This window comes from Ooceraea biroi, chromosome 8 (genome assembly GCF_003672135.1).
Source record: "Ooceraea biroi isolate clonal line C1 chromosome 8, Obir_v5.4, whole genome shotgun sequence".
In the NCBI taxonomy this organism is placed as follows: domain Eukaryota; kingdom Metazoa; phylum Arthropoda; class Insecta; order Hymenoptera; family Formicidae; genus Ooceraea; species Ooceraea biroi.
Genome location: NC_039513.1, coordinates 1,514,565 through 1,537,626, shown reverse-complemented (window position 1 = coordinate 1,537,626; position 23,062 = coordinate 1,514,565). Strand labels below are relative to the sequence as shown.

The 23,062-nt window shown below is 39.6% G+C and overlaps 1 protein-coding gene across 1 annotated transcript in view; it reads left to right on the top strand.

Annotated features, from left to right (window-relative positions):
- Positions 1-23,062, top strand: part of LOC105279391 (cilia- and flagella-associated protein 44-like) — a 209,003-nt gene that overhangs the window by 66,715 nt on the left and 119,226 nt on the right. Inside the window, exons 5-6 of the mRNA XM_026971862.1 lie at positions 4,488-4,632; positions 6,350-6,546. Of these exons, the coding sequence (XP_026827663.1) occupies positions 4,488-4,632; positions 6,350-6,546 (342 nt within the window). The remainder of the gene's footprint in view (positions 1-4,487; positions 4,633-6,349; positions 6,547-23,062) is intronic.

The following is a 23,062-nucleotide window of genomic DNA, read 5'->3' as shown; positions in this document are numbered from 1 at the left end:
TTAGTATCATGTGTTCCAATGTTTTGAAAGAATCTTCTATCTCTTGAGCACTTAGAGTAACACCAATAGTATGCGGAGTAAAATCCGGCGGAATATTGAGAGAATGTCCAACCCAATGTAGAACAGGTACGAGCACCGTACTTGACAAATATCTTTCTGCACATATATCTCAAGGCATTCAATTTGTGATAATAGACATAGACCATGATCATGGATCTTACATCCGAAGATGCACTTGTTATGCGAGTAATGACCTCGTCCTCTCAATAATTGGACGGATTGCTTCGAACGTTGGGGATAGAAGATTCATTTTCATCAACTGATGTTCGGACAGAACGAGTCTCGGCTTTATAACATTTTTTGCAAAAAAATGTTTCATCTCGTTTGTGATAAAAATTACATGATTTCTTTTCCAAAGATACGCGGCAAACTGAACATGTTCGTGGCATATTGCTTTGTCAAATCCTCAGATATCCAGAATAAAGACAATTATTGACAGATCAGGACGAGATTTGCGGAAAACTCAACGATGAAAGCTGACGGAAGCAAAATATAATAACAAGGTTAAAGATACTAACACATAATGAAAATGATCAGATGTACTTTGATTGATGAGGAATTTATATTGTCATTTGCATCCAGAGATTATATCACTAAATAATGGTATAATAGCTTAGTCTGAAATGACGTTATTCTGCCCTGGTAAGAAAAAGATTACCCGAGATAGCCAGACCAGATGAAACCAGTGATGCCAAATGAGCTCGATAGCATGCTACCATTTGTGGTAGGGATGGAGTGGGGATAGTCTCGGGACGCACAAGTAACGTATCGTGTCCGTGTATTTCAAGCGCACTCTATCAAGCTCACTTTCTGGCATCAGACTGTAAATAAAACATATATGATAAGCCTCCAGATCAGACTTATGGGACTTATGAAGAAGCTCACTCTTTCTACCTAGCATTATCCTATGTTCAGTTTATTCAGAATCACACTATGTGTGCATACATATACAGTATATACACATATCTGTATATACATATACATATAGAATGTCTGTGTGTGGGGGGTGGGGGGAGTGTAATACATCAAAATAGTTCCCGAAGGAAAAACATCTAGATACAAGATTATTATGCAAGATTATTTAAGAAAGAAACATGCATTTTCACAGCTTTTCCCGATTTTATCAAGTTTTCCCTGCATTTTCAGGAAAAACTAATTACGCCACGTGATTCTACGGTCAAAATTCTATAAGAAATCACATGAACTTTACTTGCCACCCCATGGACACAAATCGGTCACTTTTACCCATCCTCCTTGGGATCGATCAATCTCCATGCCTAAAAAGCTCTTCGGATTTCTATTGATCGTAGTTTCAAATTCCTTCTTCAGTCTTCTAATTCTAATTCTAATAAAGTGATTTAGTTCATGTTCGTTTTTGCACAACAAAACTCCATCATCCATATAAAAACCTAAAATGAGTGTTCTCTCTTTATTCACATAAATGCACTGTTCTGATTTTAATACTTCAAGACCCTCCTGGTTAAGAAACTTCGAGAATCTTTGATTCCATTTTAACAGAGCTTATTTCAATCCGTACAAAGCCCTTTGTACTTTGCAAATCTTGTTACCGTAATTGTAACCTTTCGGAGGATACATGTACACATCTTCGTTTAATGTTCCGTACAAAAATGTCGTCTTGATGTCAAAAGTGATTAACAAGTAGTTCTTTTTCACTGCTAATGCAAACAAAGAGACGTGTTATTTACCACAAGACTAAATGTTTCTTCGTAATCCAAGCCTTGGGTTTGTTCAAAATCTCTAACAACTAATCTGGCTTCCTTTCTTCCATTTTCTTTCGTTTTGAAAATCCATTTGCTGCTTAGAATCTTCTTTCCTTCTGCTTCCGTAATATAGCCCAGTAAAATTCTTTGACTTCATAAAAATTAGGAACAAGCTGAAATTTTAGGGAGACCTTTATTTCAATGTTCTAATGAAATCCTGAAAAGTACCCTTAATTTGACCCATGGGTTTTTTTTATAGGGGGTGAAAGGGGGTAAATTTAGTTTTTTGCCATTATTTCGAAAACTATCAATTGTTCGAGAAAAACAGTTATTATCAAAATTGTAGCTCATACAATTCTCTACAAAAAAGGTTATTATACTTTTTTTCGTGGAATCAAGCGTGTCGAAGATATAGAGTGAAGTAAATCTGAAAGAGAAAATGTGCACATCATTGTAGTATTGTGTGACTATGAGGTGCAGAAAAGTTACATTACAAATCTGCTGTCGAAAAAGATTTTATAAGTATCTACAGACAAACTGAAAGCTAAGTATTATACTATTTATTGTGTTCGAACCCTCATGCGACCTTGACGAGCAACTGTCCGGCACACACAGAGAAGGGCGTTCTCTACCTGCGTTTTATGTGTGTTAGTGTGTTTGTGTCGCTCTAAGTATATTTTTAGATGGTACAACCAGTCTTTGAGAAGTTCTTATGGTAATCGCATCGGACGTGTTATAAATATTTTCATTACAATATTTCTGTGAAATCTCGAGAAATGGCCAAAATGGAAGGAATGTGTTTCATTTGTTCTAATCCTTTATCGGATGGTCAAACTGTTGTGGTTGAGCGTGGGATGCAAACTTTGCGAGACGCGAGTAAAGAAAGGAACGATGGAAAAATAGAATATTTACGTAATGCTACTTCCATTGAAGTTCATATTGATTGCCGTAGAAACTATGTTCGAAAGAGTAGCATTGCCGCCTTCGTTTCGAAAAGGGAGCGTGAAGATGACGGTCCTAGTACGTCTTCAAGTTCAAGTCCACCGCGTACTAGATTACGTATAAGTGAACAGCCTTCTTTTGATTTTGAAAAGTTGTGTTTTTTTTACGTGGTGTCCCCGGTAGGCCTAATCCACATTGAAATGTGCTAGAAAAGATTTTTTTTATTATTCGGTCTCTTCCTCTACATCTGTTTCCTTTGAAGCTTCCTCATCTTCCTCAGTAATTTCCTCAATATGTTCTTCATCTATTGTTTCTTCTGTTTCTTGTATTAAGAAAGTCATTGGATCTATATCGTCGTAAACATCCATAGTGCTTTCTGTTACTTCAGTCGCGACGTTTAAACAAGATTGTCCACGGACAATCAAAATATATAAAAAAATATTTAAATATTTAAATATTTTTACGTTACTGTAGCGCGAGCTGTAGCTGTAGAAAAATAGGTCTTCTCTGTTCTGCGGTATGCGGGCACTGCCGTGGACAATCTTGTTTAAACGTCGCGACTGAAGTAACAGAAAGCACTATGGATGTTTACGACGATATAGATCCAATGACTTTCTTAATACAAGAAACAGAAGAAACAATAGATGAAGAACATATTGAGGAAATTACTGAGGAAGATGAGGAAGCTTCAAAGGAAACAAATGTAGAGGAAGAGACCGAATAATAAAAAAAAATTTTTTTCTAGCACATTTCAATGTGGATTAAGCCTACCGGGGACACCACAAAAAAAACGCGCCCAGTACTCTACCCCCGCGGTGGTGTGGAAAGGAGTACGTTTTTTACGAACTACAGACATTGCAACTTTACCGCACGTTTTACTCAAAAACGATTAGTTGTACGAAAAAAAGTATAATAACCTTTTTTGTAGAGAATTTTATGAGCTACAATTTTGATAATAACTGTTTTTCTCGAAAAATTGATAGTTTTCGAAATAATGGCAAAAAACTAAAATTTACCCCCTTTCACCCCCTATAAAAAAAACCCATGGGTCAAATTAAGGGTACTTTTCAGGATTTCATTAGAACATCGAAATAAAGGTCTCCCTAAAAATTCAGCTTGTTCCTAATTTTTATGAAGTCAAAGTCTAATTTTACTGGGCTAATATCCACTACTTTTTATGTATTGTTTTTCTTTAAGGACTCCTTTTCCATTCTGATTGCCTCCTTCCATTCTTCCTTTTCTGGACCTGTAACTGCTTGTTGAAAAGTTAAAAATACATAGTCGTTATATATTACTGGCAGTTTTTTAAGCCAAGTTGATCTAATTGTTGCTCCTGTTCTTGATAATCTTCGTTATTCTCCGCATCTTCATATTCTTCTGACATTAATTCGTCATCTGTTTCTCTTAACTTAGCCTCTTCAACCTCTTCTTCTTCTACCTCCTCTTCTTTTTCTTCCTCGATATCTCCTATTTTTCCTAGTTCTCCTTCCCTGTTTTTCTCTGTTTTCATTTCGATCTTCTCTTCGAATTTAACATCTCTTGAGAGGTAACTATCTTCCTATTTCCAGTATCCCACAACCTACATCCTTTTGGACTATATCCACCGAACACAAATTCTTTACTGCCGTTGTCGAGTTTCTTCAGCGGATTTTGAAATTTATTTACAGATAACAATAAATAAATTTCTACACTACATTACAAAATTGGAAGGAAATTGTTTTAATTACTTTTAAAATATTAGATATTTTTTGTATCTCTTTTCAGGTCATATCCAGCTGCGAATGGGGTAATATTTTATTGTGGGAAGAAGGTTTGATTACTCTAGAAATATGTCAGAAAAATCGTCAGCCATGTCACACCAAGGCAATTACGCAATTCGAATATATAAACGGAGAACTCATATCAGTCGGTAAATATTTTTCTGTCTGATATATTGTGTTTTAAGTAACAATACATTATACAGGAGATCATATGATTAAATACGGATAAAATGAAGATTCAGATTCAGGATCTTTCAGAGATGAGAATCAGGAGAGATGGGGGAAAATTAAAGAAAAAGGACTGGAGATGGAAGAGGAAGGTGCTGGAGGTAGAAAGAATATCTGGATTGTGTGATGCAAAGAAATGAAAAGCAGGAGGCGCATGTGAGAGATAGGATAAAAAGGGCAATAATGGGACAGGTCTGGGGAATAGGGAAGAAATGGTTGGGAAAGGATTAGAGAAGGAGAATTTGGCTGTTCAACAAATTAACTTGGACGCTGTTGGGATATGGAGTGGAAATTTGAGGCTAGAGAGAGAGGGGAAATGGAAACAATGGAGGAAATTTAAGATATAAGTATGTAAGATGGATGTTGGGAGTTGAAGGAAGGAAGCTACTTCATAGGAGGAATTGCAGAGGGAAAAGTTAAGGGGGAGGCCAGAAAGGAGGGTGTGGAAGTGTGAGAAGAGGCTTGTGTAAGAGACGGAAAATGAGCTGGCGAAAATGTGTTGACAGGAAAGACGAGGAGAGCCAGAGAGGGAAAAGTAGTTTCAAGATGGAAGAACGAGAGGAAAGAGCACTTTGAAGGACTGGAATAAGGATAGAGGAAGAGGGAAAGAAAGAAGAAGGAGAAATATGGTATGGAGAGTAAGAATAAGGAAAAACAAAGAGAAGAAAGATGAATAAAGATCAGACTTTACAGCAAAGAGAAGATTTATAATTGTTAAAGATCAGAGATTCAAAATATAACAGGTGGTAAAAGGAGGTCAAAGAAATAAGAATTTTAGGATATTTAAAAAAAAGGATGGGAAAGTACGTAGAAAAGAGTAGCAAGATTCAGACTAGAGAATAAAATGGGAGAAGGAAGATACTGGGTGAGAGAGAAGAAAAGGAGGTGTAGATCGTGTGGTGAGGAGGTAGAGACTTGGAAGCCTCCATTTCTCCTTCTTTTTTTAAGTATCCTGGAATTCTTATTCCTTTGATCTCCCTATACCATCTATTATATTTCGACTCTCTGATCTTTATCCATTCTTTCTTCTTTGTGTCTTTCCTTTCCACGTGTAAGGAAAGAGTGTAGAAAATAGAATACAAGAGGAGGAAGCTGACAGGAAGTAAGTTAGGTGTTGGGGGAGGAAGGGGAAGGAGGGGGGTGAATGAGAGAGGTGGAAGAGGAAAGGAGATAGGAAATCGAGGAGAGGAGGAAAAGAGAAAATGAGAGGGGGGAAGAAGAGGGAGAGTGACTGAGAGACGGAGAGAGAAGGGAGGGGAAGAAACTATAGAGGGAAAGGAGAGAAGGGCAACTGATTTGATATCAATATGAAAATTAAAGGAGAATAAGCGAAAGTCACAAAAAGGGTGGATGTATGTATGTGTGTGGTAAGCGCGTGTGGGCGCGAGCAAGATCAAGCCCAGCGCGGGCATGCAAGTGTTTTATATTATGTAGATTAAGATAATAGAAGTAAGTTAATGTTAAGATTAAGTAAGATTGTTATGTTATGTACGAGAATTGTAATATAATTGTAATATAATTATGTACAATAATTATATTGTTTCCAAGAAGGGAAACAATAAATTCTACTACTACAAGAGATTATATGTGCATGATCTGCATGTGTACGATTGTTTGAATGAATATATATTCTTGTAGGTATGGATGGATGGATTCGAAGTTGGTTTTATGAAACTATAGATCAAGCAAATTTCCGAGATGATGAACATTTTCTGGAAATCCAACCGATCTATGAATATCACATCAGCGAAAATAGCAAAGTAGGTAATTCAATGCTCATGTGTATACGTAAACAAGAAGCGGATAATCCGGAAAGCACATTTTGGTATGCTCAGGTTAGTAATACGTTCTTGTCATAGAATTAGAGTGTATAAAACTTTAACTATTAGGCATAAATATATTCATGTTTAATATATCAATGGCACCTTTTTCTAATTTGACTTTTCATATAGACAATTGAAATCCAAATTTGTATTTATAACGTAACTTAAAACATAATATTTTGTCACTAGATCCTCAGGATTTCATGTATTGAAATGTGAAAGCACATTTTGATTAACACGTTGAGTGCCCAGCGCTTTTCGACTGTGTTCCTTGCGGGGCTCAAATGACAACCGCGCAACTGTCACCTGTGTTTTGCAGCTCACGCTTCTTATATTTAAACACAAATATTCCACTTCAAATGTCCGTGAAGCTACGCACGTTATCTTAAGTTAATGCTATTGACATATTATAGATAGTTTAACATAAATATTCATCAAGCCTAAAATATGATCCTAACATCTTTTTATTCAAATGCATGTATTCTAACACTAACTCAACGTATGATTATAGCGTTTATGTTTGGAACGAACGACAGTAGAACTAGTCTGCAACTTTCGCGGACCTCTCGATTTTATAGTATCAAAGATGTAAATTTTGTTAGTTATTATATGGACAGCAATGCCATTTGTTAAGAACATTGATTGTATTGGGTAATAATTTTGCTAAATTAGCAAATTGTTTAGCTATAAGAATAAAATGATTTCTATTCTACCAAATACGTTCTGCTGTAATGTTGAATAATGTTAATAAGTTATAATAGAAAAATTTTGTCATTATCACATCAACTATGCAGGATGTTTAATGTTCTTAACAACTGGCATTGCTGTCTATATAATAATTGACAAAATTTACTTAAGACATAAACATAAAATATATGTATACTGTGCGAATCTAAATTTTTTTTCTCCGTGCGATATTTGTAATTTGAACACTTGTAACTTGCCTGTACATCACGGTCGATCCAGGCAACTGCCATCTATATGCCGGTAAATTAACCAGAGTTTCAGTTGGTAATCCATTTTTCATAAAAGGTTGAGACAGTCATTAAGACTCTTCTTCTTCTTCTTCTTCTCGAAGGCAAACTGCCTGTTTAAACTAGAACGCTATTGATTCTGCGAAGTCGATTGCCAGCTATCTTGCCACCTCTTAGGAGATCTACTGAGAGATGCTGTCCCTGGCGATGCGGGCCAGTCTGTCATTCGCCATCCTGCCGACTTCTTGCGGCACATCCTCACCCATCTGACAACGTCACTGATAGTCCATTGTCGTAGTTTGGCATTCCTCACCCTGTCCAGAAGTGTATGTCTTGAGATCATCCTGACCGTTCTCATTTCCGAGGTTCGCACCAGCCTTTTGGTCTTCACTGTATCCGCTCTCGTTTCAGCAGCGTATGTCATGACGGGTCATACACAAGCCTTATATATGCGAACTTTACATTCTATGCTGATCGCCCTGTTTCTCCATACATTTTTGTCCGGAGAGGACCGCTGTTTTATTTATATTCTTCTTGGCGTCGTCCAGGGCTGGAGAGCGTGCACCCAAGATAGTCAAACGTCATGACCTGTTCGATTGGGGAGTCATGACATCATTGCTCCAAGGCTTAGAGCAATCTTTGGAGGTCGTTTTCTGATTCAGCAATTAGGACGGCATCGTCCGCATAGCACAAGAGCCTAATTTCGTGGCTTCCCATCCAGTAACCTCGAGCCGTAACCCTGAATGTATCCGCGATCCTGTCCATGATCAGATTGAAGAGTGTGGCGGACACGCCACTGCAAGAAAAGCAAGCGTCACAGTATAACTGTAAAGGATGCAACGTCACAGTAATAACAGCAACGTCACTCCCTATCAAGTTTGAGAAGTTGATATCAGATGGCAAATGTTACGTACAAATTCTCGTAATCAAAGGAGGCGCTGGCCTGCTATAAAAAGGGCGAATCTCCGAACCCCAGTAACTCATTCCGGCGCAAGACGCCAAGACACGAAGAGCTCTAACCTTCGCTTGAAAAGCGCTAGACGCTAAAGCGCTAGCCACTTAAAACTCTCGTAGGCGTAAATTGCCATTCTCCAGCGTGGAAATTTTCTCGACACCACGGCGAGTCAAAAACCTATCTCCTGGAGGAAGCGTCATCCAACAGCCCTTTCGGAGGCGCTGAATGCCAGGAGAACAAACCAGCGGATTCCTCCGCATATTTACACGAAGAAGAGGAGGCTACTATCGCCTGAGTAGGAAGGCGAAGCTCAACCTCGACCCACTACACCGGAGCTAGCTGGACTAAGGAAGATTCCAATCTTATTGTCACCGGTGAAGATCTCGCCTCGACGGAACACCGAATCCCAGACGAATTGTCCTGAAACGGTGGAAGCTGCCTCTCAGTCTGTGCCAGACTGTGAGATGCCAAGGACTACACGAGCAACCCAAACTAAAATACGAGGAGGAAGAAAGCTTTTCAATGTTACTAATTTAAAATGTTGTAATTGTAAAAAGGAATAAAAAATGAAATAAAAAAATAAAAAATAATAAGAAACTCAAAAGATAATAAATCATTGCGATTGCTCCATTGCGGAAAAACTGCGAGTAATTCCCTGCAAAGAGCATGGGACTAACAATAAGACTGTCATCCTGCCAGATTCCAAGATGCGTCCTTATCTCCCTCGTGAGTCTACCATCCACTTTAACCTGTGTTGTGTTATTACTGTTGAGGTCTTTTATGACTAATGATATTCTCTGGGACCTTCATCTCTTTCAGGATGTTAACGACATCCTTGAGCCTCACCTTGTCGAATGCCTTGGTGAGATCGATAAAACAGAGATAAGCCGGCGTATAGTACTCCAGGGACTTCTCGATGATTTGCCGGAGTAAGAAGATGTCGTCTGTCGTCGATCTGTTCTTGCAGAAACCTTGTTGTTCTTCATGCAGGATTATGGAGCCCAGCTCGGTGGCAAGAATGCTAGTCAACAGCTTCATGATGGAGCTGAGGAGAATTATGCCCCTATGGGGCATAATTTGGATGGATCCTTTCGGTCTCCTTTCTTTAAGAGCGGGATGGTGATGCTTTTCTTCCAATCTTGTGGAGTTTTCCCTTGGGTCAAGATCTTGTTGAAAAGGCGGATCATTTCCCCTACTAGGGCGGTCCCTCCGAACTTGATGAGTTCATTGGGGATTCTATCCTCTTTTGGAGTCTTCCTGTTCTTGGATCGCTGTGGTGACTTCTACATCTGTGATGGTCCATGGGCTTTCGAGCGGGATGTCGTCCTTGTGTTCATTTATCTGTTCCAAGTACAGTGTTTCAAAGTACCTCGCCCAGGCCTCTTCATCGATGGACTTAATTTCGATGTTTTCGTTCACCGTTTCCTTCATTCCTCTGAGAACTTTCCATATCCTTTGTTGACCGCCGTATATGTCATGTTCTAGTTCACTGCCAAACCTCTCCTAGAAGTCATTCTTTAGGCTCCACACCAGCTTTTTGGCTTGGTTGCTCTTCAGGCGGTATCTCTCTCGGTCTTCTTAGGTTTTAAGTAGTGTTAAGGAACATTAGATGAGCAATCTTCTTTCCTCTTGTTATTGCCTTCACCTCCGGGGAGAATCATGGTTTGGTGAGATTGCGGGCCCTTATGTTGACCCGGCGACATCCCAGGGCTTCCTTAGCGGCTCCGTAGATGTTGTTCCTGACCTTGATTCACCCCTCGCCGATCGAATTCTTCCCTACACTGTTGGCTACGATATGCTGCTTGAAGCGTGCCTCGTACGACACCCGTGTGCTTTCGTTGACCATGGACTCGATATTAAACTTCTTCGCCACGACTGCAAGGCCCCTCTTCACCGGGGCCATCACCATCCTCAGCTTACATGGGACCACGAGGTAATCGGATCCCACATTGGCCGAAGTAAGACTCCTGACGTCCAGAATCTGGAGGTGATGTTCCGGATGGTGATGATGTAATTGATCACGGATTTATTGTCCCTATTGTCGCAAAACGTAAATTCGTGCTGAGGTTTGTGTGGGAAAAAGATGTTGTTGATGCGCAGTTCATTCTGGCCGCAAAAGTCGACAAGTATATCTCCTCTAGTGTTTGAGGTGTTTTCGTTGGGATTATCCCGATTGCGCACAGTAATCATCGGACACGAAACATTTTCCGATCGGATATAGTCCCAATCGGACACAGTTCCGATCGGACACAGATTCTATCGGACACATACAATTTCCATCAGATACAGTTCCGATCGGACACATACAGTTTCCATCGGACACAGTCTCTGTCGAACACAGTTCCGATCGGACACAGTCCCGATCGGACACAGTTTCCATCGGACATAGTCGCGATTGGACACAGTCTCTATCGGACACAGTTACTATCGGACACAGTTCCGATCGGACAGAGATTCATTCGGACATGGGTTCAAGGAGATCTATGTTTTGACTTTTCACGTTGTTGTACCAATGCAGAATTGTACCGATGACTCGAAACTGTTAGCGTGGGGCGGGTAATGCAGCTGGTGGGTGTGTCCGATAGGAATTGCCTTCACTTGGACACAGTACAGTTGGACACCGTGCAAATGGACACAGGTCATTTGGACACGGAAACTTGTACACGGTTCAATTGGACACCGTGCATTTGGACACAGTAATTTTAGACGCAGAAGCAAGTGGACACGAAAGAAATTAAGTGTGTACATTTCTCCGTATAGAAAAGCAGTTTTAATGTCGAACTTTACTATGTGATAATTGTGCACTGCTGCTAGGGCAAGTATTATTCGTAACGGCGTGCTGTTTATCACTGGACTATACAATTCCTCGCAATCTATGTCACTCTTTTGCTCGCACCCTCTTACGACCAATCTCGCTTTGTATTTTCCTTTTTCTTTTATCCTGAAAATCCATTTAGTTGTAAGAATCTTCTTGTTCTTGATACTTCCTTCGTCGACCAAGTCCCATGTTTTGTTCTTTTTCAGTGAAAACTTTTCCTCTCTTATCGCCTCTTTCCACTGTTCACTGTCCTGACCGTTCCTGCTTCTTTGTAGGTTAAATAGACATAGTCTTTGTACCTTTGTGGAGGTTTGCTCTTTCTTGCGGATTTTCTTGTTTGTTGTTGCGAGTTTCTCTTCACTTTCCTTCCTTGTCGGAGTCTTCTTCATCTTCAAGCGTTGTATCTCAGTCTCATCTTGATCTTCTTCTTCCGTGTCTTGCTGAACATCTTCTTCTATTTATTTAGGCTCTTCCTCTGGTTCACTCTCTTCTATTCTCTCGCTACTTATTTTTACCTGACTTTTCTCCTTTTTTCCTTCTACTTGCGCCATTTCGTCGAAGATTACGTCTCTTGAAATTATTATTTTTCTTTTTGTTTGGTCCCACAGTCTGTAAGCGTTCTGCGCATAGCCTATGAATTTATAGCTCTTGCTTCGTTTGTTTAGTTTCTTTAGTTGTCCCATTTCCTTCGCGTAAGCCTTACACCCGAATATCTTAAGTGATTTCAAATCTGGTTTTTCTCCGTTCCACAATTCGAATGCTGTTTCATTATTTATTTTGTTTGGGCTCCTATTGTACAGGAAAGCTGCCACTCGAATAGCTTCTCCCCACAGTTCCTTGGCGTTTTCTTGGTCGTACAGCAATGCTCTGACTTTTTCTACTAAAGTTCTATTTAGCCGCTCAGCCTTCCTTTCATTTAACTGCGGCGAGTAAGGGGCAGTGTAGTTTATATTTATTCCTTTTCTTTTACTCCATTCTTTAACCTCATAGCTTGTATATTCTGCAGGTTAATTATCTTTTTATTCCATTTTGTTTCTACGAGTGCTACATATTCCTTGAATTTCTTCAAAGCTTCTGATTTTGCTTTCAACAGATAGACCATCGTGTAATTCGTATAGTCATCCAAGAACGTTATGAAGTACCTTTTGTTGTCCCACGTATCTGGGTTTATCGGGCCGGAAATGTCGGAAAGTATTATTTCCAACAGGTACTTTTCTCTTCTCCTTTGTTCCCCAAAGGGTGTCCTTGCATGCTTTGCTTGTATGCAGACTGCGCAATTTTGTTCCGTCTCCTGGAAAACTTCTTTATTAATTTTAATTTCGTTTCATAGTTTCAACAATTTCTTCATGTTATCCGTGCTCAAATGGCCTAGTCTTTTGTGCCAAGTTTTTATTTCCTCTCTTTTCTGTACCGCATGTGCTTCTTGCTTTGATTTTTCTTCCAGTTTTATTGTATAGCCCCAAGTTATCCTTTTTTCCACGAAAGATCACTTCGTCTTCTTTCGTTACCAGAACTCTATCCTCTTCAAACAAAACTTTACCTCCTTTCTGTGTGATAGAGCTCACCGAGAGCACATTCTTCTTCAAATCCGGGACGTAGAGTATATCATTCAGTACGCAGTTTCTTAATTGTATTTTTCCTCTTCCTTTTGCTTGCATGGAGCCTTGCTTCTTCGCTATTCCCACGTCGGTGTAAACTTTCTCAATTTCACTTACTTTCTTCTTGTCGTTCTTCATGTGCGATGGTGTTCCTGAATCGATGATCCATTCTTTCGAGTCCGATTCCTCAATTAAGAAGGACACTTAGTTACTCTCATCTTTATTCTCGTTCTCTCATTTCTTCCTGAAAAAGCAATCTTTTTCTTCATGATTTTGTTTCTTACAGATTTTACATCCTGTTCTTTGCATCGTCTTGCAATTCTTTGCCATATGTCCTGTCTTTTGACATATATCTAATTTGCACGAGCGAGCTACATGCCCTTTTTTTACCACATTTGAAGCACCTTTTTTCCTCTGCCTTAAACGTTAGCTTGATTCACTGTTTAAAATGTGTACTAGCGACTGCTTACCTATTGTCGTGACTATTATTTTCTGCACTTTCACATCATTTTTTCCACTGGTCCGTTTGTACTGCCTCTACTGCGGGTCGTGTTATTACAACCTTGTGAAGGTTGTTTGCTTTTAATATTATTCCCACCTGAAATTTTCAGATTGGGTATCCTTCGGCGTCCTTGAGCTTCTCAACGCAATCCAGACTTTCGCCGCTCACGCTGGTCGTCATCCTTTTCCTCTTCGTTTTTTTTCAATTGTTCTCGTAATTGTCCAAAAGGATTTCCCTCCTTTCCTTCTTTTCCACTTTACTTCACGCACCGCCACATGCCTGGGCCCATAACCCGTTGGGAAGTGCTGGGGCGGATGCGCGATATAATCACAGTTTATGATTTAACAATGAGTATATTTAATTCAGGTTCAATACAGTGTCACTTCCTACTGTATATTAACGCCAATTGTATAACTTTTAGTACTGTTGCGGAAGGTCTCAAGATGATTGGAGCTGGTTTTATGTGGACTAGATTTCTTCGGTACCTCGCGCCGTCTACATTTACGATGTAGTCTCTTTTGCTTAGTTTGTCGTGCACCGTACCTTTATTACTCCAGTTGTTTTTATCAGGATGCAACTGTAGTGCCACTGGTTGGCCTATTTCTAGTTCAGGTAAATTTGCTGACTTCATATCATAATAATACTTGCTTTTCCGTCTATTGTGTTCTATTCTTGCTGGTACTTCCTGTATGATTCTGGGTTGAAGACTGCAGATCGCGTTCGGGAGTCCGGAGCGAGTTCCTCTGGAATAAAGTCGTTGTACAGGGCTGAATCCTATCCTGTTGGGCGTGTTCCTCCAATGTAGCAACATGTACCACAGGTCTTGTCCGCTTCGTTCTGATTTCTTTACCAGTTTTTTTGCGATTTTTACTGCTGCTTCTGCCTTCCCGTTGCCTTGTTGATGATTTGGAGCTGAGGTAACAAGCTCGAAGCCCCATTCCTGTCCCAGACTTCGCATCAGTTTGTTTTCAAAGTTTGTGCCGTTGTTGCTACATACTCTGTATGATATACCGTGTCGGCTAAACGTTTCTCTACAAGTCTGTACTAGCGTTTCCGCTGACATGTCTGGTAAGATGTCTAACTCGAAAAAATCCGAATAGTGATCGACTGTGACAAGAAATTTCCTCTTTTTACCCTTATACTCCGTGAAAAATACGTCCATCGAAATAAACTGGAATGGATATTGTAGAATCTCATGTGATTGCATGGGAGGATCTTGTTGGGAGTCCCTGAACTCCATACAAACATTGCAGTTCTGCACTCTTTGCCTTATTTGTTCTGACATGCCGGGCCAAAATATCGTTCTCTAGGAAGATTAAGTGTAGCTGTCACACCAAAATGTGACACGTGGACCTTATCTATCATAGTCTTCCGTAACGCGAAAAGTATAACAATTTGGTCGTTTCTAAAAATAAGACTTGTCCGTGTAGATAATTCGTCCTTATATTTAAAGTAGACTTTGCAATCTTCATGTACGTCCTGTACGTACCTGGGCCAGCCTGTTACAATGTACGAAACCAGTCGCTGCATAGTAGTATCGCTTAATGTTGCTTCTCTAATTTGGTCGACTCGTTTCGGTGTAATTCGTAGAGTTCCGTGTACGTTGGCTTTTTCTATCATTCGACAGACTTTGACATCTTTTCCGATTTCAAAAACATTGCGGTTGTGTACCCTGCTCTGATTCGTGTTGTCGTTCTTTAATGCTGCCCTTGAAAGAGTATCAGCTACCACATTCTCTTTTCCTTTAACAAATTGTACCTCCAGATTATATCGTTGAAGCGTCATCAACATGAGTTGGAGTCGTTTTGGAGCTTTAAGTAAAGGTTTTTTAAAAATTGAAATCAAGGGTTTATGATCTGTTTTTACGATGGTTTTCATACTACCTGCGATTATCTGGTCAAATCTGGTACATCCAAATACAATAGCTAGCATTTCTTTCTCAATTTGAGCGTAGTTCTTCTCCGTCGGTGTGAGAGTTCTCGATGCATATCCAACAACTTGCTCCAGCTGGTAGACTGCCACACCAAGACCCGTTGCACTTGCATCGCATTCTATTGTGATAGGTTGTTGTGGATTAAAGTATTGTTGACTATGGATATTAGCCACTAAGGTTTTTATTTTTCTAAATTCGTTGTCCTCAATCGACGTCCATGCCCACGGAGTGTCTTCTCTAGTTAATTTTCTCAAGGTGTCTGTTTCAGATGACAGATTTTTTATAAATCTGCTTAAATACGTTGTCATTCCTAAAAAACGTAATAAGCCTTTTTTATCTTGTAATTGCTTCAATCTTCGTGTCGTCTGGCAAAAGACCCTTGCTTGTCAACAAATGGCCGAAAAATTTTACAGAGTCCTGGTACAAATTTAATTTGCTTGCATTAAGTTTACAACCGTTCTTTTCCAATCTAAGCACCAACTCTTCTAAATTTTTATTGTGATCCCGCGTAGCTTCTTCCATAGTTTCACCGCATCCGTATACTAAAATATCATCAACGAGTATCTCTATGCCTTTAAGGCCCTGAATAATTTCTTGCATTTTCTGTGCAAAACTCTCCGGTGCTGGAGATACACCAAATGGTAACCTCACCCATCTGTATCTACAAAATGGTGTCCAGAAAGTAGTAAGTTTACTACTCTTTTCCGATAGTTTAATTTGCCAAAATCCTTTCTTCGTATCCACCGTAGAAAACACACGGGCTCGACCAATCTCAGGGAGAATTTCGTCCAACGTGGTGAATTGAAAGTGTGGGCGTTTCAAGGCCGTATTTAAAGGCACTGGATCGACACATATCCTTAGTGAATTATTCTTCTTTTTTACCAGCAGGATATTATGTACCCAATCTGTCGGTTCTGATTCTCGTACGATAATATTTTCTTTTTCTAATACTTCCAGCTCGTTTTCTAAATCCTTTCGCACGCAAATGGGAATCCTCCGTGCCCGTTGTATTACAGGTGGTATGTTTGGGTCGACCTCTAACTCCACTTCTCCTGGGATTAAGCCGTACCCTTCAAATATAGATTTGTGTTTCGCGATGATTCTTTCCGCCTCCAATCTGCCTTGTATAAGTGCTGGATCCGTTTTCGTCTTACTTAACTTGAAACAATATTTTACTAAACCTAAGGTTAAACATGTTCTTTCGGACAATAAAGGTCCATGGTCCACGTCAACTACTTGAAATATGATGTTGTGCTTTCGCCTTTTATATAAACAGGGAACTATCACCTCACCCATTGTCTTGAAAGGATCACCTCCAAAGCTTCTTAACTGGTCATTTGAAAGTCTGAGTGTTGGATTCGACGTTCTCACTAATTTACAATACCTTTTAAATCCGATAACGTTGGCTTCTGAACAAGTATCTAAATCACAGAGGATTCTTTCCCATCTCCCTACGAACTTAAAATTTAATTCCGCACGGCCTTTCCGTTTGGTTCCTTCAATTTTATTTATTTTTGATATTTTGAAAACCTGTGTGTCCTCTTCCTCCTCTGTTTCCTCTTCACTTTCCGTCTCCTTGTCGATTTTCTTAACTCTTCGGGGTTTCGTAGTTTTCTCCACTGTACCTTTCTGCTGAATTGCCTTCTTATTTTTTTTACATGCTTGGGAAATATGATTTTTTCCGCTACAAATAGAGCATGATTTTCCCCAAGCGGGACACAATTCTTTTCCCCAAGCGGGACACAATTTTTTCTTAAAAGGGTGTACCCTTGCGCAAAATTTACAAACCTTCTTTGCTCTATTCTTATCCGTTATCATGTGGACTGGTTTGTCTTCAGAAACTAACGTTTGAAGTTGCTAATCTGTCGTCTCCTTTACTCTGCATGAGTGTTTTAATCTGTCTAAAGTAAAAACTGTCAAATCCTCTTTCAAAAATTTTCTCTTTAAATCCATATCGCGAATACCAAAAACTAAACGATCTCTCAAAATATTGTCGGCTGTCACGTTTTGATTGTACTCACAAACGTCGAAAATCTTTTTCAATCTGATAAAATAATCGTCAAATGACTCGTCTTCTTGTTGGTTGCACGTATGAAACATATATCTGTTATACAACAAATTTCGATGTGATTTGACTCGCTCACTAATTAACTGGAGAACCCTTTCGGCCGAAGTCTTTTCTGTTTCCGTTAAATGAAAGTTGGAAAACTTCTTTTTGGCTTTATCACCTATGATAGATAAAAGTATATTTATCTTGCGTACCTCTTTTTGCGGTCCCCATTTATCGATCCCCGATGCGACGATATATGAGTTCCAGTTCTGTTTAAAAAGGTCGAAGTTGTCATTGATATTTCCAACATCGACTTTTAAAGGCTGTGGCCATGGTTGTTTTGTATTATATGGGCTTTAGATGTATTCGCGAGGTCGAGATGTAAATCCGTAGCCCTTTGGCCGCCAGTCTCAATCTGCTGCAGTTGGTTTTTTAATTCGGTAAAGGCGACTCCTATGGATCGTAAGCATTCGGCGTTTTTTTCTGACTCCTGAGCCTGGCTTTGTTGCATTTGCTTGAGAAGTAGCGTTTGTGCCGCTAGAAACTTAGTTAATTTGCTCTCCATCGTGTATACTCTAACCTCTTCTCCGATTGTACGAGATCGAAGTCGAATGGATCTCTGGTCGATGCGTGGATGTACTGCTCTTCTGAGATATTAGAGAAGTACCACTTCTGACACCATGTTGCGGAAGGTCTCAAGACGATTGGAATTACTCACAATTTGGAATAATACCATATATTTTAATCTTTTCTCATACAAGTGAATCCTTATATCTATGTTCACAGCGCGCCGCTTGCTGTGCGCAAGTCCTGCAAGCTTGCCACCCTAACAAGTACAAAGATAACGCGACCGCGAAAACTACCGTTACAATACTTGTTCTCTTGCTCGCAGTCTCAACGCAAGTGTACTCGTGGCTCCGCGTTTCTGGATGCTTCCTCGATCGGAAAGTGTGTTTCGGCCATCGCAAGTCGCGAGCGCCTTCCGGGCGTCACATGCCCCCAAAATTTGAATACGAAATTATATTTCTTACACTTATCAAGCGCAAAACGTATATAATTACGACAAAGTCAACATCTGAAAACGCAATACAATTAATGGACTCAACTGCCTAAAATATTTATACAAATTAAAAATATATACTGGTAGATGATGACTCTTCCTATATTCGATAGAGTTGGGAAGACACGTCAATACCCAACCGCAGCAACCAAACAACTGCCAACAGACACTGACCAGGTATTTATCAAAATATCATCATAAATAGCCGGCAAGTTCTCCGTGTCCTTTTGTAAATTGATGGAGGCTACAATTTACTCATGAAATAGAAAATAATAAATCTATCCAGTTTCCTTGATACTACGGTCATTAAAGATAATGGAAAGTTGATCACACACTGGTACAAAAAACCGACCTTCTCAGGGAGGAATATTAGTTATTTTTCATGCCATCCTGTTCAGCATAAAATCAGTATAGTTACCAGTTTAGTGAATAGAGCCATTTTATTAGCAGAAAGTCGATTTCATGAAGATAATGTGGAAATTGTTAAGAGTATTTTAGTGAACAATGCGTATCCTCTTGATTTCATCGATAGACATGTTAGCAAGAAATTGAGAGGTATTAAATATCACAACGACTCGAGAAATAACAGTAACGGTGCGCAAAATCACAAGTATTCAGTTAGCATCCTTACGTTAAAAACGTTAGTGAGAAAATAAAACGAATTTTACAACGGGATGATTTTGGTGTTGTGTACACCATCCCTAAGAAATTAGACTGTATTATCAAAAGCGGTGTTACGTCCAGAGCTCCGTGAACTCGAGGAAGGACGCAACCAGACGCCTCTCGAGGTTCGTTGGCACTTAGCCGCAGAAGCTCGAGTCGAGCTGACCGATACACTCCGATGTTTTACGGTCAACGACCAAAGTCGATTCTACCCGAACAATCGAAACGGTCAGCTCGTCGGTCCCTTTTAGATAAGGGAATTGAATCCCTTTAACCAGGGATAGGACGCGTACGATTCGTTGCGAAAGGGAGAGATAGATAGAGGTCAATTGAAATGAAATTACTCCCCTTTTTACTTTAAAAAAAATAGAACATTATATTTTTTCATTTTTCTTTTGTGTTGTGAATTTTTTACAATTACAAATTTGTCTTCGTTTCTTTTCGTTTACACACACTAGAATATAGATAGATACAAATAAACTAGGACTTATTTATATTAAATTAAAATTTACAATGGTATCGCGGAATATATACAGGGTGTCAAAGAAACATTTTGACAAACTTTGAGAAGTTGTAGGGGGTAACAAGAGAAGCACTTTTTGCAATGTAACTCATATCCGGAAACGGTTAGTTTCCGAGATAGCAAACGATGTACATTAGATACACATACAGGGTGTCTCATTTTAAAGTTTCCCCTAAACTATTTCAGAAACACTGCGTTAAATCGAAAAATGTTTCAAACAAAAGTTTTGTGACTTAGAGGGGGACATAAGAGGGTACTATTGATTTGACCTTGGGTGGCGTTGTCAAGGTCGGGGCAAGGTCACTTCGAAGTTTTTAAATGGAACCCCCAATCTTTCATATTCTCATAACTTACCTCGAGAGCTTTTCAAAACACTATAATGAAGTATTGTTTCATTAAGTACTTTTCGAGTTATAAGGCTTGAAAATTACAACACCCATTACTCAAATTGTACCAAGCGGATCAATTTCCTTGGGATCAATTTCTAAGGTCATGTGAATATTCTCAATGGTGAAATTAACTTTGACTGTAGAATAGGAAAGATCGACAAATTTTCAGACTCCATGTTGTTGGTTACATAATTTCAAGGTCAAACAGTAGGTAGTTCCGAATTATTATTTCAAAGCCAAGAGTGGAACATTCAGAAATGGTCTTTTCTTTAATCGGCTCGAGAGTTTGAGGATTATTGCACTATTACTTTCCCATCTCAATAATAAACACTATTGGTTATTCTTATTTACTGCAGGATTCGATACATCTCATTGAAAGTTGACTTATCGATTGACAGCTGGTGTCTTTCTCAACTTGTATGAGTCCTTGAGCAATTAGCATAAAGTTTTCTGTTCTCGACACTTCCTCTTTAACTCATCACGTCATTCGTGAATGATTTTCAAATTTTTTTGTTTCTAAAATTCCATTGTTGTCCAAGCAAAAACAATGCCCGATTACACGTCGAACGAGTTGACCGACATTCTTCTCATCCTAGGAGAATGTCGACGTAATTACAAAAGAGCAGTAGCATTGTACCGAAGAAGATTTCCTCTACGACAACATCCGAGTCATACTGCAATATGTAAAATTGAAATAAGGATTCGGAGAGGGAATCTGTCGACGAAGAAGATGTTACAACGTAAATGATTACGCGCTGAATGCTCGTTTCCTCGTACCTCTGGCGATGGTTCATTTGAACCCTCATGTATCATTACGTGAAATTGAGCGTACAGTGGGGATTCCAAGATCGACTGCTTCTAGATACTTGAAGGCTGCAAAGTATCACCCTTATCATATTACACTAAATCAAGCCTTGACTGAGAATGATCATCGAGAACGGCTATTATTTTGTCACTGGGCAACACAGCAACTTCTGCACGATGGCGATTTTTTAAGTACGTTTTGTTTAGCAATGAAGCTACTTTTCATAGTCATGAAACGTTGAATCGTCATAATTTTCACTTTGGGCTCTAGTTAATCCTCGTTGGATGCAACAAATAGACAATCAGCATCGATGGAGTCTCACTGTCTAGTGCGGAATCGTCAATGGCTATGTAATTGGCCCCTACTTTTTTGATGGTATGGTTAATGCTCAGAATTATTTACAATTTCTAAGAGATATTCTTCCAATACTTCTTAAAGATATTGACTTAATACACGGAGAAGAATATGGTTCCAACATGATGGTGCAGGTCCTCACTATGCCAATATCGTCAGAGATTATCTGAACGAGACCTTCCGTGATGTATGGATTGGAAGGGGTAGTCGAGTAAGGTGGCCAGCAAGATCACTAGATTTAACTTCTCCAGATTTTTATTTATGGGGTTACCTGAAAGATGTAGTCTATCGGGAGAGACCAACGACAAGAGAAAACATGATGGAGAGGATCCGAGCAGCGTGTAACATTATTCCACGTGATGTTCTCTTACGTACTGTTACAAACTTCGAGAGACGGATTCAATATTGTCAACAAGTCAACGAAGATACGTTTGAATATCTCATCAGATGAGCGGAGGGACGACCTACAAAACTAATTTACGACTACCTTACTTGGCCTTAATTGACTACATAACGGCATGATCTTGCCTTAACTGGCTGGATCAGAGCACGATCTTGCCTTAACTGGCTGGATCAGTGATCGATCTTGCCTTAACTGGCCGGATCTGTAATCGATCTTGCCTTAACTGGCCGGATCTGTGATCGATCTTACCTTAGTTGGCTGGATATAGAACACACGCATACGCACGCACGCACATGCTGATGGTAAACAGTAAAATACTAAAAAAAACTTCAATGTCTGTTATAAAGCGAGTATTATCATTAGTCCGCTAAAGGTTGAACCTAATTTCTCGGAATAAGGAGGGCGTTTGTAAAAACAATGTTTCGAACAAAAGTTACTTACTTTTCGACGAAGAATCAGAATCTGCAATAAAAAGTATGGGGTTCCGTTTAAAAAAACAAAGTTGAACTCCATATGACCTTGACAACGCCACCCAAGGTCAAACCAATAGTACCCTTTTATGTCCCCCTCTGAGTCACAAAACTTTTGTTTGAAACATTTTTCGATTTAACGCAGTGTTTCTGAAATATGTTAGGGGAAACTTTAAAATGGGACACCCTGTATAACAACGACATTCGTCTAGTAAGCATGGTATGTAAGCAGACATAGAACACATACATGATAAACATACATTTCAACAGATTTCCGAAGGTCAATATTTACCTTCTTACGTAAACAAAACGAGCGATGTACTGTGTTAGTACAAATACCTTAGGTACAACGTTACGTGTTTACTGTTACACGAGGATATCAAGGCGAAAAAGGGGCGCGGTAAGTGTTGACTCTAATGCTGTACGTATTCCAGCCGATGTTCATATTACAGTGCATGGTGTAGAGTGTCATTTAAAATAGCAAAATGGATGCGCAGCTTTCTTTTCGAGAACTTGCGGACATGCATCTTATTTACGGCGAAGCTAGATGCAACGCACGGGAGGCGGCACGCCTGTATGCAGAACGTTTTCCGCATCGTCGACATCCTTCGTATCCTAGCTTTACAGCAGTACATCAGAGACTATCTGAAACTGGATGCAGCCGAAGACAAAGTGATCCTGGTCGTACTCGTACCGTGCGATCTGTACATGTAGAAGAACAGATATTGGACTGTGTTGCACAGAATCCTTCTACAAGCACCCGTGCAATTGCGCTTCAGGTTGGCATTTCACATCAACTTGTGTGGAGTGTTCTACATGAACATCATCAGCATCCCTACCACCGTCAAGCAGTGCAGGCATTGGAAGCAAGAGATTTCAGACAACGCATCGACTTCTGTCGTTGGTTTCGGCAGCGTTATGCGGATGTAACCATTTTCCTTCAATGGTATTGTACTCCGATGAAGCTACGTTTTCCCGGGATGGTTACTTTAATGCTTATAATAGCCATTATTGGGCCGTGGACAACCCTC